Raw genomic sequence first — 17,228 nt, 5'->3', positions numbered from 1 at the left:
ACACACATTGAGAGAAATAAACCAGAAGTATAAAACTTGATGACTTTTTACCAAGTTCCCTATCCAAGGGAAACCATCCTGAGTTCTGTCCCAATAATTAGTTTGGCCCATTTTTTTTAATTTACGTAAACGGAATAATACATGAAGAACTCTTCTGTTTAACTTCTTCTAACATTATGTTTGAGAGATTCACCCATATTTTTGCATGCAGTTGGAGTCTGTTTTCATTATTGCACAGTATTCCATAGGTATTCTAATATATTGATCCGTTCTGCTCATGATGTACGTTGGAGTTGTTTCTCAGTTGGGGCTGGTTCCATCTCATCCAGGCCTTGGCCCAAATAGCTTAACTGTTATCTTCTCAGAAAGGATTCCCAGCTACTGTATCTAACTGTCCTTTCCGAGCATATTCTATCACATTAGCTCCTTTATTTTTCATCATAGCACTCAAAATATCTGATTTTTTTGGTTCATGTGTTTATCTGACTCCTCCTTCTAGAATGTGCTACAATGAACATTCTTACACATGTTCCTTTAGTGTACACACGTCAGGTATATCTTCCTTCTATTGTATTCCTCCTTGTAAAGAACACTTGAGGTGGCTTAGATCATTAAATGCATATTCGACTTCGTGATTTATGCAAAGTAAGGAGGGAGATTAAAAACTACTTTTGTGCCAGAAAGTGGTTGATGAGAACATTTATTGAAAGCCTAGAGCCAGATGTGCTGAACTCCTTTGTAGGCCCAGGAGGAGAGAGTGACTATCATGGAGTTCTAAATATAGGTCTGAACCTCCCAGAGCCAGTGCACAGGTTTTGGGTAAAGATGAGGACACTGTTTAAAGTGTGAAGATGGGGGGCTTGAAGGGTCAGGAAAACCACCTGATGGCAGAACTGAAGCTGTGTGAGCAACCCCCTGTGCCCCCGGTTCCTGCCCTGGGCTCACCTCTAGTGTACATGGCCCACCTTCCAGTCATGGTGGAGGGCCTGTCTTCTCATCAGGAACGCAGAAGGCCTCGTCCAAGGCCATATGCTTTGTGGGACTCACCCAGTCCACTCCAGAGTATAGCTCAGGGGACTTGATCCAAACGAAGGACCCTTCTTTCTTTGTCATGAGGGGATGTTGACCTGTATGGAATTGTGTGCCTGGTTGATCCTCACATCAGGCTAGCTGATCCCTCATAATCAGCAGGTACTCTTAATGGTTAGTTTTTCTTTCTTGGAATCCTTGTCCTTCCACACAAACCTGGGACTGATGTGTTTTCTGTCTCAGCATCTTTAACAGTGTGACTTGGGGATGGGGTGGGGCTGCAGCCCTGTTGGCTTTGACTCTTCAGCTCTTCTCCACTGGCTGTGGTTCAGAGGCTGTATTTGTCCAGAGATTCCTTAGTAGTATCACAATCAGGCAAGACATAGTCAAAATAAAAGGCACCATTGCTGGGCCTTGGAGTTGATGTCGTCATTACTTACACATAACTTTCTTACAGGTCGGAGGTGCTCAGGGCCATCTTTGTACCTAAATAGGGTCTGCTTTGACTCCCAGATGGTGCCGTTGACTTCCAGACATCCGAGTCGTCATTAGTTGTGTAATGGCTAAAGATGACAGAAAGATGAACGGCAGTTGGATAAAATTGGATTGATTTCTTTTGTATGATGGTTTCTACCACATACAGTGACATTTTTCACCTATCTGGGAAAATTTTAAGAAAGGGCTGTTATGTGGGAACCTCAGCAAGGTCACGATCACTATTTATAAGTGAAGCTTCTTGTCCTTGTTTCTTTTGTGTAGAGTCAGACAGTGAGTTGGTAAATTTCATCCAAAGTCAGAAAATGAGTGGCTTGCCTGCAGGTCAGCCCGTGAGTTAGTAATGTGGCTGGGCTTTCAGTGCAGTCCTTCCATCTTACCCAGCAGCACTGTGCTTCCACCCCCTCCGCTGGCCACCAGTCTGTCCCCCAGGAGCTTGTCCTCACCCCCCACGGGCCCTGTTTTCTCTCTGCTCCTTTGAATCCTGCACCCTACCCTTTAGTCAATGTCCTGTGGGTCTAGAGCCCCAGCTTTCCCGCTCCACAAGGCTGAGACCCAAGCACCCTGAGACCTCCCCTGAGGCTCTTGGTCCCCACCAGGAGACTGTCACAATTCCGACATCCACCCTGAGCTCCACATCAGGTTCAACAGAGAAGAAGGGAGGAATGGACAGAAATGGGTCTAGAGAATCCATAAGTACTGGAAGGGGTGCATTCTGATATATAGTTTTTCAACATGCCCCTTAAAACTACCCTTCCTCCTTCTCTCACCCCCCATTTCCTCCTGCCAGCCCTGAGAGCTTTGCAGTGCTCCTGAGTACCCATCTCGCCTGCCTCGAAAGGAAGGGTAGAGGAAGTGGAATTAGAATCAGTTAATGTGTTACTTGTTAGCAGCTCTGGTAAAAATAACACAACTTAGCATTTAAGCAGGCTGGATGGCTCAAATGGAATTTAGGGATTATCCATGGACTGAATTGGCTGGTGTTAAGTCACAATTAGCATGGGCTCTCTCTTCTTTTCAATTAGTCTGGACAATGCAGAACTGGCTAGCCATGAGAAAAAAGGTTAATGCTACTGCCTTATTTGTAAGGTCCCAGTTGTATGTAAGCTGGAGCCAGAATATCAGGAAATGATTGCTGGGTGGACACACACACACACACACACACACACACGAGCACTCTTCATTCAAATTCTGTAGGCTCTATTTCTGAATTTAAGGAGAAAGAAGAGTTCCGTCTCTGAAAAACCCAGCTCACCTCAAGCTACCTCCTTTAGGAAATTCACTGCAAATCCCAGAATCTTGCTCATCATTTACAGGCCAGCTTTTTCGTAAAATTTTAGCCCACAAGAGCAACGGGAACCATCCACAGGTGGTTTCCTTACCTCTAGGGACGTCAGAGTTGTAAAAAGAGAACCAGGCCCTGTGCTTTTTCTGTCTTGCTCTTCACGGTCCTTTGTCGCCATACAAAAGTTGCCAGCACTTCAGAGAAAACAAGGATCTATAATGATGTGGAAGACATTTTTTTCACCATTTTGGTGGGGGAATCATCCCATCTCTGAAATGATTGTGATGTTATCACTGGGAAGATTTATTCTTTTTTAATCGTCTCCAAAACGTCCAGGACATTTGTTTTGTTTTGTTGTTTCGGGGGGGGGGGTTGTTTGTTTAAAAAAATTTTTTTATGCTTTATTTATTTTTGAGAGAGAGAGAGAGAGAGAAACAGAGCACAAGTGGGGGCGGGGCAGAAGGAGAGAGAGAGACAGATAGACAGACAGAATCCAAAGCAGGCTCCAGGCTCTGAGCTGTCAGCACAGAGCCTGACACAAGTCTCGAACTCACAAACTGTGAGATCATGACCTGAGCCAAAGTCGGACGCTTAAACGACTGAGCCACCCAGGCGCCCCTTGTTTGTGTGTTTTTAACCAAGTTCATTTTTATTGCACTCCCCTTCCTTTCCGTGAAAGAGTCGAGTTTGGCTCAGTTGGTGATAACACTTCCAATTCTACTCAAAGGATTCTAGAGCTTTTAGAACAGAGGGAAAAAATGCTATAAGTCTTTAAAAATGCTCAAAGCGCAAGGCTATAGGCTATAAAGAATGGAGATTGGGGGTATGTTTGGGGTTTTTTGTTCTCTAATCTCGAGGAGCAACATTGAGCTTAAAAGCTTTTTCTTTCAATCCAAGATGTTGTATAGCTCAGCCAACTTCCATAAAACAGATTAATAAGACAGCTAGCTCTTGCGGGCCACCCTGTAACGAACATGTGTGTTTAACTAAGGTGGCTCGCCAAATTCTTACAGTATTCTAGAAATGATTCAAACTCTAAAATTGCTTCCAATCTCTTATTTCATCTAATGGACAATATAAGATACGGCAGTTAGCAAGAAATAGGTAAGCAGACACCTGCTTAGTAAAATGCCTATAATCGATACCCCATAATGGGTTTAAGAGAGAGCTTTATCATGGAGGTAATGTCAGTTTGTAGCAAATTTCTGCCTCTGTAATTGGCATATATGTTATTTGGGCTTTGAATGTGGTTTTTACAGCTTTACTTCACTCTGCTGCCTGCTATTAAAATGCATAGTTAAAATATAGTTAAAACTTCCATAGATTGCCATAGAAATAAGCAAATTAATTCAAGTGTCCAGATGATACAGTATTTTTTTGTGTGGATTCTATATAAAAAATCTAAAAGCTTTTAATAATCAGTTCCGTTCATTATATTATTTTGAAAGTGCCATGTATAACATTTGATTTTCTTTACACAGCATTTTTTGTCCTCAAGAAAATACTGAAGAAGCCCTGTTGTTACTGCTGATCAGTGAATCAATGGTAAGTAGAATGTGTTTTTACATTTTTCTTTCCCCTCTTCCTACAGTCCTGTTTGTGATATGGTGACTCCATCAGTACAGTGGCTGTTTTTCTTTGGAGAAGAATACTTTCTAGAGGGGATAGCTGGGTGGGGGGAAAAACAACGGGGGTTTGAAAAGAGGGATGTTTCTTAATTCTTGGAATGGTTAGAAATGTCTCCTGTAGGTTAATGTCAGCTTGGGACATGGGACTTGTCTGCCCTAGTAGGTAACAGGCATCTGAGTTCATTTATTTGCCCACCTAGTGATTATTGATGGAACACTAGCACAGTTGTGTATCGGAAAACTGCAGCTAAAAAGACCATCAAAGTAACCCTAAAAAGGGAAGGAAGCCCCCAGAGGGTAACCTTTTCGAGCCTTCTCAACTTGCCTGGGTGGGAGGGAGAGTTTAGGGATAAATAACTTGTGGTGTATGCGAACCTCTTTTTTTTTTTTTTTTTTAATTTTTAAAAATGTTTTATTTATTTTTGAGAGAGAAAGAGCACAAGCGGGGGAGGGACTGAGAGAGAGACAGACAGACAGACAGACAGATTCTGAAGGCTCTGCCCTGTCAGCACAGAGCCTGACACAGGGCTTGAACTCATGAACCGTGAGATCGTGACCTGAGCTGAAGTCGGACGCTTAACCGACTGAGCCACCCAGGCGCCCCGAACCTCTGGTTTTTAAAGCAGGAGCCCGATGGAGCAGACTCAGCTCCTTGGACAGGTCTCCCGCCCGCTCCCCGGGCATTGCAGAGTCCCTGGCCGTGAGAGCTCGCTCCTGTTACCTGCTCTGCTGTTGTGCGGGAGTTTTTGCCAGGCCATCAGATTCCTTTGAAATGTTTTCGTAATGTCTGGCCAGAATATCAAAGTTTACATCTAGTGTTTCATTACTCACCATTTATTGGGTTTCTACTCTGCATATCACTAGTCATGACCGCCTGGCTTGAAACTCTGAGAAGCAATCTGTGTTATAGTAGTTAGTACGTTAGCACCTAAATGGTGTGTGCTAAGCACCTGAGCAGAATGGCGAGGCTCCTGGAACTTGGAAGGACCTAGATATCCTCCCACCCATTCACTCATTCTGTAGATGAGGACCAGAGCAGGCAAAACGGATGCATCCCACAGTGGTCTGTTGCTCTTTCCAGATGAGGCTGCATCCTCTCATAACCCCCTCCTCACCAGGCAAGCAGGTGGAGAAGGTGGAAGAAAAGGAATCGAAACTGAAGCGAGAGAAGGTGGTTTCCTTCTTCCCCAAGTGTGCAGTTTAAATGGAGGCATGAAATGCGCTCAGCTGAAGAAGATTTAGAAATGGAACACAAGAAGAAGGCTGTATGCTGAGCGAAGGAGGGATTGGAAGAGGCTGGGATTAGTCAGGGAGGCTAGCATCCTTGCCTTAATTTCGAGCTTTGGGTTTCCTTGTTCTGTGAAATGGCCCAGAGATGTTTACAGGAGCAAGACTGCTTGAGTTACCACTGCTTTTTATTTGGAACCTCTTTGACGTCATTGGCCTTACTTCCTCTGAAGGAAACAGGTTGCCCCCTTGACTCATCTTTCCTTGACTGTCAGCTGGTAACTTAGAACGGTGTCATTTACATTCTCTACTCTGCCTTGGCACAGTCAGGGAAAGCATATATGTGAACAGGCTGGCACTCTGTGGCATTCGGGAACTGTTTTGCGAACGAGCCGGTCTCTCCGCGCTTCGTCATCAGTTCTTTGGTGGGGGCCAGCTCGCGTTGGCCTCCTAGCTCTCGTGCCCTCCTTCTAGGCGGGGCTCTCCACAACCTAGCAGTTAGTTTCATTTGGGCAGACTGGGATGGTGACGTTGTAAAAGTTCTGAAAGAGTGGTGACCACACATTTTAGATTTCTGGGACAATTCTGATTGAAAATATGGTGTTCTGTGGTCAGGTTGTGTGTTCCAGTTTAGAGTTTGGAAGACACAGGCACATCTCTGAAATGCTCGCTCTAAGTGGAGATGTCTTGGGAATGATGTCTCCAACTTTCCTGCTCCTTAATTGAAATGATAGAAACTAATAATACTCAAAATTGAGATCCCTTTGAGGCAGTCAGATTTGGCTCTGTGGTATTGAATTTCTGGAAACTCTCTTCAGAGGATGGTGAAATCCAATGACATCATCAGTAAATATGGAGGTCTGGGTTTCCAACCAAAATGACTGTGCTCTCCCTGTAAATTATTCCATAATTATGTAGGTAGAAGTCTCAGTTAAGTTGCCTTTGCAAGCCTTTTTTCGTGTTCCTTGACTTCTTGATTTTTCAGCTTATAGACAGAAAGTTTCATGTGTTCAATTTCAGAACCAGTTGAGAATTGCTGTGTTTTTTTTGGTATCTGAGAAAATTGTATCTTCGTTGGTTCTGACTTTAACTTAGAAAAGTCAATTCATCCGTAGTCTCTCCACCTGCAAGAAAGTGTCAAATGAAGTTTCCCCAGGAGAAAGGGGTCATCAGAACTACATTTCCACAATTACCACCGACACGGTGTTCTGCGGTATTTATTATCTGTGGATGCATTGAGGTTTTAATCAAAAGACGTCGATAGATTTTCTCTAAGAATTAAAAAAAAAAAAAAAAGTGTGTGCTTGGCATAACTTGAAAATATCCCCTAAGTAGTATTTTGCTTTGTTTTGCTTTGTTTTGTTCTCTTCCAGGCATTGGTCTCAGTATGGAACATTTATGGCAAGTAAATAAAATGAGACCCCTTACAGGAGGCCCTCCTATTTCCCTCAGGGTTTCTTTTCTTGGCTCAAAGACACTCCTAACAAGAAAACCTTAGAATGAAATCTTCAAAAGTAGGCTTGTATCCATAAGAGATGACTCACTTTGTAGGAAGTGGCCTGTCTTATGTATTCTTATTTGTCTTTGACATTTAAGAGCAAGGAGTTTTCGAGTCAGTAAGTACTGATGGGTGGCTAAAAGTGAGTGCCTCGGACTCACACACAGAGAAAGCATTTTGTCTCGTTTGTGAGAGAGAAGGTGTGCGCACGCCCATTCCAAATGTCAGGCAGGGAGATGATCATCAGCCGGCCTGGACAAGCGACCCTGGTATCTCAGGCACCCCTTCACAGGAAAAACCAACGGGCCCCTTCTGTCCTCCTAGAGGTGGATAGATCTGGAGACTTCTGTTAACTAGCAGGGGGAACAAAGACAGGCAAAATCTAACTTAGTTGATTCCGGCTCTCTATTAGGGAGAAAAAGAAAATGGTTAGAGTAGGTAGCGTCCCTGATACATGGGATATGTGTGGAGAATCTGTAGAGAAATTAAATTTCGGAAGTAACGAAAACAAGTTGTCGTAAAGAGCATTTGATTTCCAGATAGATGAGATTAATAAGTTTGAATGTGCCTGCTGTCTTTCTGTGCCAAGCAGCAGCGATGGAAAATAGGCAAGGTGATCTCTTGAGTCCTCAGTAATATCTTTTAAGACAAAAATCTGTTTGCTTCTTGGTTTCTCTGATACAGCTGTTCTGTGCTTCCCTAAACAAGATTGCATTAGTCTTTGTAGTCTGTTCCAGGGAAGGTGCCATATAGGGATTTGAATGTTGCTTTAGTGACACAGGAAAAGGACCACATGTCTCCGCAGGAGTGACACAACGTAATGGCACCCTTTGATGATGGGAACATGGGACTGGGGATTTCCCCCCTGCTCTTTAATGTAGAGCAGAAGAAGGACCTACAGGCAAGGCACAGCAGGGCTGCCCCAGAGCACTGGCTGTGTCCGCAGAGCCTGGCTGTGAGCCCGAGCCCAGGAGAAACCACCCTGCTCCCCATCAGCCCCCAAAGCTTCCCTCAAATGCCTGCTGACAGGTACCGAGCGTCCTCTAGAACCATATCTCCGGGCCTTCGTGTTTGGATAACACCCTGTACCATGTGCTGCAGTGCTCTGGGGAATTTGAATAAACAGCCCAAGGTGACAAGCCCCGTACTCGTTCCTTCCCCTGTCTCCAGGCCCTCGGCAAGCTGTGAGGGGCAGGAGGGCCTAGATGGCTTCTCTGCCCCGAACACTGGCAGTGTGCAGGGACTGGCTCACCATCTGCTTCTCTCTTCTGCGTTGTTTTCAGGCCAACCGGGACGCTGTGCTGAGCCGGATACCCGAGCACAAGAGTGACCGCCTCATCAGCTTGCAGAGCGCGTCTGTGGTCTACGATTTGCTGACCATTGCCCTTGGGAGGAGAGGCCAGTACGAGATGCTGTCGGAGGTATAGCGCTTGAATCTGGTACTTTCCGGTGGGGAGTGGTGCCAGCAGAATAAGCCCGGGGAAGGGCTGTGAGACCTGGTCCTGACCCCTCTGCCACTGGCAGCCACGTGACCTTGGGCCCATCACTTAACTCTGTGGAGTGGGAATTGGGCTAAATGATTAGCTTGTAGAATCCACTGGTGGTGACTTCCTACCTTGGCCCATAAACCCACTGGCTGTGAATTTGCGTGTGAGGGAAGGCAAGCATTTCTCAAGCAGTTTCTCTTTGAGGGTAATTTCTACCGTAACCCCAAACCTCCCATCCGTGATACTAATGTCCTTATGAAGGTTTTACCTTATTTAAAGCATCGACGCATAACTCCTGGGGCAAAATGGCACCGCCGTGTGTGGTCAGTGAGCTGGCATAGACATTCGTGTCGGTAAACACAGTCTTCGTTCAGAGATTTTGGCTCGATGAGAAGACACTCTAGTTGATTACAGATCTTGGGCGAGGTACTGTCATTTTGTTCCTTCAGCTTCTAAAAAATATTTGGGATGGAAGCTTGACTATTTTACAATTTCAGAAGAAGCTAGTTAATCTTGGGCTGCGGTCATGCATTATTGAGCTGCTGCCCAGAATACCAAATTCCACCATGGTAAGGGCTAAATAAGTAACACGATCACTTTGTCCTTTCTTTAGTGGAGTAAGAAGAAAGAAAGAAAAGAAAGAAAACAACTCATTTTGTTAAAATGGACTTTTCCATGTTATTTATCTTTTTCTTTCTAAATTTATACACATTGCAACAGCCTCTGGGCACGAGGACAGGGAATGAAATACAGTAACAGATTGGCTGAAATCAGATAAGCACCCGGCTCACCCTCTCGCCGGTGCTTCGCCACATTAGGCAGGAGCCTTGGAGAACAGATGAGCCTGCGCGGCCCGGGTCTTTTTTTAGGCTTCGGTTTGGTGACTATACAGGGCAATGGTTACTCAGTCTTCAAAAAAAGCCCCTCACAGGCCGGGGCTCAGTGTGTCCAGATGTTCCTGTCGCACACGATATGCCCCTGGGGACGCTGCCCAGATTCTTTGCCACCGTGGGTGCTTTGATTTCCCCGGCCCCTCTCCTCCTGGCCGGCTGAGTTCCCATCTGCCGTGTCCACCGTGGAGCCTGTCCGTGGGGACAGGGCCACCCAGCTCTCCGTTGAGTTCTTTTAAGGTGAACGTTTTTCCTCTAGACAAACCGCTAAAGCATCTCTCTGGGTCCGAGCGTGATTGCGGTTTGTGTGTCTGCTTTCGTCCCATCACGTGGCCACGTGGCCTTGCCTCAGCTTGAAATGCGCCAGCGTCAGAATCAGGTGTGAGGAACTGGAGGTGGCTGGCTGGCCCCTGCCCACGGACTTCTCGACATGCCATGAATGACTCTAGGGGGACGGCTGTCACCTTAGCAGCGTTCCTCTGCAAGCCTGGCATGTGCCTCCTCCCAGCACGGAATACTGGGACCTTGTTTGCACTCCGATGACTTTCATCTTGGTATCACATGTGGCTTCCATCTTGTGGTGATGACCTGACGCCCGAGTCACCGGGCGGTCTGGTTGCCGGAGCTTTTGCAATTCAGAATTTCACTGCCCTGGTCACGTTTAAAATGATGGGGACAGCGTCAGAGGTTGCCTCGTAGGTGAGGGAGCACAAGGGTAGGAGAAAGGGAAATTTACCACGGTTACATTCCTTGGAGGCCTTTGGATTTTATCCCATGGCTGTGTTTTATCTATTAAAAATATAAATCAGGGGCACCTGGGTGGCTTAGTGGGTTCACTGTCCCACCTTTGATTTTGGCTCAGGTCATGAGCTCACAGTTTGTGAGATGGAGTCCTGCGCCAGTCTCGTGCTGAGTGTGGAGCCTGCTTGGGATTCTCTCTCTCTCTCTCTCTCTCTCTCTCTCTCTCTCTCTCCCCCTCCTTCCCCCTCCCCCCCCCCCGCTTGCATGTGTTTGTGCACTCTCTCTCAAATAAATGAAAATAAAAACTTAAAAAATATATATAGAAGTCAAGTGATAAGATATATAAAATGGAGGGCATTCATTTCTTTAACACAGGTATATGCATTCCCCTGTTCTGAGCCAGGGACTGTGATAAAGGCCGGGACACAGCCTTGCACGAGGCATGGTCCCTGCCCGTGAGTGGCTCCCAGTCTTGGGGGAGGCAGCCAAGCAGCAGGCAGTTGCCATCTGGTGTGGCTGATGCTGGGGAGGGCTCCCCGCAGGGTCCGCTTCCAGTAGCAAAGCATTTGAATATGTGGCTTCAACCTTTCTTTCTGTCTCTACTTGATTTTGCAGTTGGAGCTTCCCGCAGCAAATATTTGATGACCATGTTGTCTCATATCTTTTAGCTAGAACAGGAGGTGTCGTAGGAGAAAGGTGAAAGCTCCCAGTATCTGGAGATGGTGGCACCTCGGTGCTCAGTTACGGAAGGTCCACGCTTGGCTGAGCAGGGACCCTCTCTCCTCCAGCCCCAGGCCACATCTTCCGTGGGGTGTCCTGCTTCCTTCATTTGCTGGGACTTTCTTTCTTTTTTCTTTTTTTTTCTTCTCATTTGCCCTTCCATTTTATTGGGGCTTTAGGTTAAAAGCTAATTGGACTGTCTTTTCATTGAGATAAATTCATGTAACATAAACTTAAACCATTTTAAAAATGCACGATTCAGTGGCGTTCCGTGCATTCCCCGTGCTGTGCAGGCATCACCTCTATCAAATCCCAAAACATTTTCAGCACCCTAGAAGGAAACCTCATCCCCAGGAAGCAACTGTCCCCCTCTCCCCTCCCCCCAGTCCCCGCCAACTACTAACCTGCTTCCTGACTCTATGGATTTACCTATTTTGGGTATTTCCTATAAACAAAATCATCTAGTAAGTGACCTTTTGAGTCTGGCTTCTCTCACTCAACATAATGTTTTCATGGTCACCCACACTGTAGCCTGTCAGTATGTCGTTCCTTTTTATGGTCGAATAACAGTCCATCATGTAGATTATACCACAACCTGTTCATCCGTTCATCTGTTGATGGGCATTTGACTGTGGTGAGCCGTGCTGCTGTGGGGGCAGCTGGATTTTCAACTTCCTGTACTACTTCTTTGGGCCCCATGAGAGTTAGTGATTGTCGTTGCTGTCATTCATCGCGGTAGAATAGTATGTCTGTCTTCACCTCCTGAATTGTCCCCGAGGTGATCTAAGTCACAGGTGTGGCATGCCACCCTTCCGATCAGAAACACGTGATGGCTTGTCCCATCCCTCCCTCTTTTTCCTTTCTTTTTCTTTTGTTTTGTTTCCCTTTTCCTCCCATGATGAAATTGACTTCATCGGTGATCATTTTTGCAGTATGCAGCACCTTGCAGACTCCTTGAAAATCAAACTGTACAGACAAATGCAAAAGGCACTTAAAGCCCCGCCCTCCTGAGACAGCTGACTACCCATTGACATCATAGAGACCATCTTTTCATGTATCTCTTTGTGAATAAATGCATGTATATTTACGTAAGTTTCAAGGAATGGGATAGTATCGTATGTGTTTACTATAGATATTCCCACTCATTTTTCTCCCCTCCATTGGCTCCCCACCCCGTCTTTGTTTTCTCAACCCCCAAACCCAGGGCAGCAACCAAGTGTGGCCCAGGCCCAGGCCCTCGTGTCAGAGAGCTTGGGTTTGGGTCCTGGGTCTGCCAGTTACCAATTGTGTGATCCTGGCAAGTCATTGACCTCATATACCTTGGTTTTTCCTTCTGCAAAATGGGGCTAATAATCACACCTCTCTCAGGTAATTGTGAGGCTTATTTGCCAAACCACATAAGGTACTCAGAACAGAGCCCAGCACTGGAGCTTATTACGTGGCCGCTGTGTGCTTCTGTGCTGTCCCCACCACCGTATGCTCAGGGGTTTCCAGGCACAGGGGAAGCAACAAAGTGTACAGAGAAAGGCCTTTTGGCTTCCAGAAACTTCCAGAAACTAATTAGGGAAATTAAATAGAAAGACACAAAAGGACACTGATTAGAGAAGACTGGTTAGCCCAAGGCATGCTAACCACAGGTGGACAGACTGGGTAGGCTGCCGCAGTGTTTGTAGGTGGAGGGCCAGTGCGAGAGGAGGAACGCTAGTTCCTGAATTGGCTCTTCAGGGACTGCTAGGAATTAAAGTCTCAGAGCAGAGAGACACCTTCATCCTCAGGACTGTGGGGGTGTGAGGGCGTGAGGCCTGAGGACGTGGGAGACAAGGGCTCACTCTCATGGAGGAGCAGGAGGAGAGGACACCAGACGGGCACAGGGCTGGGTTGGGAACCCCCGACATCTTGGGACAGACTGCTTGCGCCCTTCGCTGATGGGATCCGGCCGTGCCCTGCCGCGGCTGGTCTGTGAGCAGGTCCTGCTTGCCATAGCAACACTGCACAGACCTTCCTTTATGCCAGCTGGGACCTTGCGTGAGCAGAAGCCAACAACCGTCCTTCTGCCGCTGACCTGGGCCCCTCGGCACCCCTGCACCGAGGGGGTCCCTCTGCCGCAGCACCTGGTGCACCTTCCCCTTCCCTCCCCGCATCACTGACACCTTTGGGTGTTGTGCAGCTCTGTGCGGACCCAGCCTTTTAGGAACGGTGCCTTCGCGGGGAGCAGAGCCACCTTGACCAGAAAACTGTTTGTCTCTGTCTCTCTCTTCAGTTGTGTTCCTTCAAGATGGAAGGCTCCCCTCCTGTCTTGAGATCGGACGCCTCTGTGTGTGTGCCCACGGAATGCCTTGCTCTCTTTCAGGGCAGCGCACAGCCAGATAACTGGGCAGGAGCCTTGTGTAAAGGCAGTACAAACCAGAGGTTTCCCACATCCTCGTTGTGACAGGCTTAAATATAAGCACGGTGTTTACCGTATCTCCGGCGCCATGAGTTTTCGTGTTTTTAGAAGACTAATTGTGAGCCCTGCTGAAAGGTTTGTGTAGGAAGGAACACTTCTTTCTTCCCCTTCAATTTAAACAGCAGCACTAGTTGGCATGACAACCCGTGCTATTAAAAGTAAAGCAACAAGCCCCGCTTCCTCTGTTTTTTTCAGAATGAACCCAAACTGCGAAGTAGGTTTGTTTCTTGAATTTGACTATTAATGGCTCCATCTTGACAGAATGTTAGGGGGTCCTTTTGGGAAGGGTGTACGTGTCCCCTCTACATAGAGACGGCAGCTTTAAAGACAGAAGTGGTATTTTTGTCTTTCCTTTTGAACTCCCAATTCGTTTCTGGTAAATCTCAACAACATTATAGTTCTGTGGGTAGAACTGTCTGGCTAGTGCTTGTACCAAAGGGACATTTACACATTCCTAACCCAAACACTCATTTAATCAGGGAGCATGTGAAAGACACTTGAATGTCTAAGTCTGTGGAACAGGCCTACCATTTGTCAGTTTATATTAGAGTTTGGTGTTTCGTGCAGCCCCACTTGGGCTACAGAAGCCCAGCCTTGACCTAGGTGCCCAGCTCGCTAGGAGGCATCAGTGTGGCCTGACCACTAGACACGTGGCCTTCTGAGAGATCAAGGCAGAATGTTTAGTGCATGGTAGGTGTTCAGTAGAAACTTGCTGAATAAACTCAAAGCCAATGGACATTCTCGTCCTGCTCCCTTTTCTTTGATTTTCAAGATAAACTTTCCCTGGATATGCAGTGAGTATATCTTCCCAGGTGAGTCCAAAGAGTAAAGGTCATTTAGCTGGGAAATAGGTAACAGAGGAAGAGCTGGGCCCAGCATGGGCCAGAGCACCTACAGATCCCCACTCTGGTCCAGCTCTGGGGGTCACCCAGCAGGGATCGGCTATGTCACGTTTGTGTGACAGGCCTGCCCCAAAGAATCTCACCTCCTGACGTGGCCCCTGGCACCTCCATGTCCACCATTATGGAAACGTTTTTGAATTAAGTATCATTGCTCTGTTTTTATGGCCCTCAATAAATTTTAATGTGCCTTTTTAACCTTTTTAAGGTATACAATTCAGTGATTTAATTGCGTTCACGATATTGTACAGCCTTCATGACTATTTCCAAATCGTCCATCACTCCAAACAGAAAGTCTTTACCCATTGAACAATAACTCCCTATTTCCTCCTCCCCACCCCCCATAACCTGCTAACCTCCGATCTACTTTCTGTCTCTATGAGTTTGCATCATGTAAAGGGAACCATGCCGTCCTTGTTTTTTATGTCTGGCTTATTTTACCTCGCCCAATGTTTTCAAGATTCCACTCTGTTGTGTAACACGGCTGATCGCATGTATCAGGCTTCATTCCTTTTTTTGTCTGGAGAATATTCCTTTGTATGTATACGCCGCATTTTATTTATCCATTCATCTATCGGTGGACGTGTTCAGTGTTTCCACCTTTTGACTGCTGTGAATAATGCTGCAGGGAACATTGGCAAACACATATTGGAGTTCCTGGTTTCAGTTCTGTAAAGTCATATATACAAGAGTGGAAGTGCTGGCTCATACGGTAATTGTTTAACTTTTTGAAGAACTACCAAACTATTTGCCACAGCAGCTGCACCATTTGACATTCTCAGTGGCAAGGCACAAGGGTTCCCAGTTCTCCACATCCTCACCAACACTTGTTATTTTTGCTTTGTTTTGTTTTCTCGTAGCCATCATAGTAGTTGTGAAATGGTATTTCATTGTGGGTTTGATTTGCATTTCCCAAATGACTAATGCTGTTGAATATCTTTTCATGTGTTGTTGGGCCATTTGTGTGTCTTGTCTGGAGAAATATCTATTCAAGACCTTTGTCCATTTAAAAAAAGTTTTTTTAATGTTTTTATTTATTTTTGAGATAGAGAGAAAGAGACACAGTGTGAGCGGGGGAGGGGCAGAGAGAGAGGGAGACAGAATCCGAAGCAGGCTCCAGGCTTTGAGCTGTCAGCACAGGGCTTGAACTCACGAGCCATGAGATCATGACCTGAGCCGAAGTCAGACACCTAACCGACTGAGCCACCCAGGTGCCCCTGACCTTTGCCCATTTTAAACTTGGGTTTTTGTCTTTTTGTTGTAGAGTTATGGGAATTCTTTCTTTATTGTGCATAATAAATCCTTAACAGATAATGATTTGCAAATATTTTCTCCCATTCTGTAGGCTGTCTCTCCATTTTCTTGATAATGTCCTTTGATGCACAAAAGCTTTTCATGCTGATGACGTCTACTGTGTCCATTTTTTTCTTTTGCTGTTCATGCATTGGGTGTCATAGCTAAGAATCCATTGCCAAATCCAAGGTCATGATTTACTCCTATGTTTCCTGTAAGGATTTTATGGTCTTTGCTCTTACTTTTAGAATGTTGATCCATTTTGAGTTAACTTTTGTATGCAGGTAGGGATCCAACTTCATTCTTTGCATGTGGAAACCCAGTTGTCCTAAAAACATTTGTTGAGAGACTGTTCTTTCCCTCATTGAATGGACTGGGCACCCTGGTGGAAAACCAGCTGGCCATAGATGTGTGGGTTTCTTTCTGGGATCTCAGTTCTGTTCCATTGGTCTATATGTTTATTCTTATGTCCGTACCACACTGGTTTGATTACTGTAGCTTTGCAAGCTTGGAAATCAAGAAGTTTGAGTCCTCCAGCTTTGCTCTTTTTCCAGATTGTTTTGCCTATTCAGGGCCCCGTGCAAGTCCACATGAATTTGAAGATTGGCTTTTCCATTTCTGCAAAAAAGACTTGTTAGAGTTTTCATAGAGATTGTGTTGACTCTGTAGGTCATTTGGAAAGTGTTGCCCTCCTGACAATATCTCATGTTTTGATATCAGATCTTAGTTTGAATCTCAATTCTGCTACTTTATGTGCTGATTATGAACGTAGGCAGATTCCTTTACCTCTCTACACCAGTCCCCTTACGTGGAAAATACAGGTAATGATAGGACCAACCTCTGAGGGTTATTGTAAGGATTGATGGGATAGTATATGCAAAGTGCGTGTTGCTGTTCTTATTGGTGGTGGTGATCATGTGCTTTCTCAAGTAAAATCCCCTCTGTAATTACCCTGGCAGATAATGCTTGAGTTTTGGTAGGGTCTTTCATTGTACAGTGGAAAAACTCAGCCTTGGAGTCCAAGCATATCTGAGTTCAAATCCTGGCACTACACTTTCCTAGCTTGTGATTTTGGAAAGAGTTAGCCATTCTTTTTTTTTTTTTTTTTTTTTAAACGTTTATTTATTTTTGAGACAGAGAGAGAGACAGAGCATGAACGGGGGCGGGGCAGAGAGAGAGGGAGACACAGAATGGGAAGCAGGCTCCAGGCTCTGAGCCATCAGCCCAGAGCCCGACACGGGGCTCGAACTCACGGACCGCGAGATGGTGACCTGAGCTGAAGTCGGACGCTTAACCGACTGAGCCACCCAGGCACCCCAAGAGTTAGCCATTCTGGACTCCCACCTCAAAGACCGTCATAAAACTTGGTGAGACAATAGGTATAAAATAGCACAGCTTTTGATATGTGATATGTACCATTCCATTTCTCTCTGGTTAGTAGAAAGGATGGATCTGAAGTTTGTCTCCTATAACTTCCATCTATTCTGTCTCTTTGGAACAATAGAGCAAGTTGGGTTCTGCCTCAGTGACAGGCAGCTATTATGCCGTCTTCTTTCCTCCAGCCTAAAGTGCCCTGTGCCTTTAGTTTGG

General features: G+C 45.8%; 1 protein-coding gene across 11 annotated transcripts in view; it reads left to right on the top strand.

Annotated features, from left to right (window-relative positions):
• Positions 1-17,228, top strand: part of TTC7B (tetratricopeptide repeat domain 7B) — a 254,266-nt gene that overhangs the window by 117,556 nt on the left and 119,482 nt on the right. For all 11 annotated transcript variants that reach the window (XM_042944076.1, XM_042944086.1, XM_042944078.1 and 8 more), the window contains 2 exons: positions 4,291-4,354; positions 8,446-8,583. In XM_042944076.1, coding sequence (XP_042800010.1) covers positions 4,291-4,354; positions 8,446-8,583 — 202 coding nt within the window. The remainder of the gene's footprint in view (positions 1-4,290; positions 4,355-8,445; positions 8,584-17,228) is intronic.

This window comes from Panthera leo, chromosome B3, assembly GCF_018350215.1.
Source record: "Panthera leo isolate Ple1 chromosome B3, P.leo_Ple1_pat1.1, whole genome shotgun sequence".
Lineage (NCBI taxonomy): Eukaryota > Metazoa > Chordata > Mammalia > Carnivora > Felidae > Panthera > Panthera leo.
The sequence above is the reverse complement of the archived record's forward strand: the minus strand, read 5'-3'. Positions and strand labels throughout refer to the sequence as shown.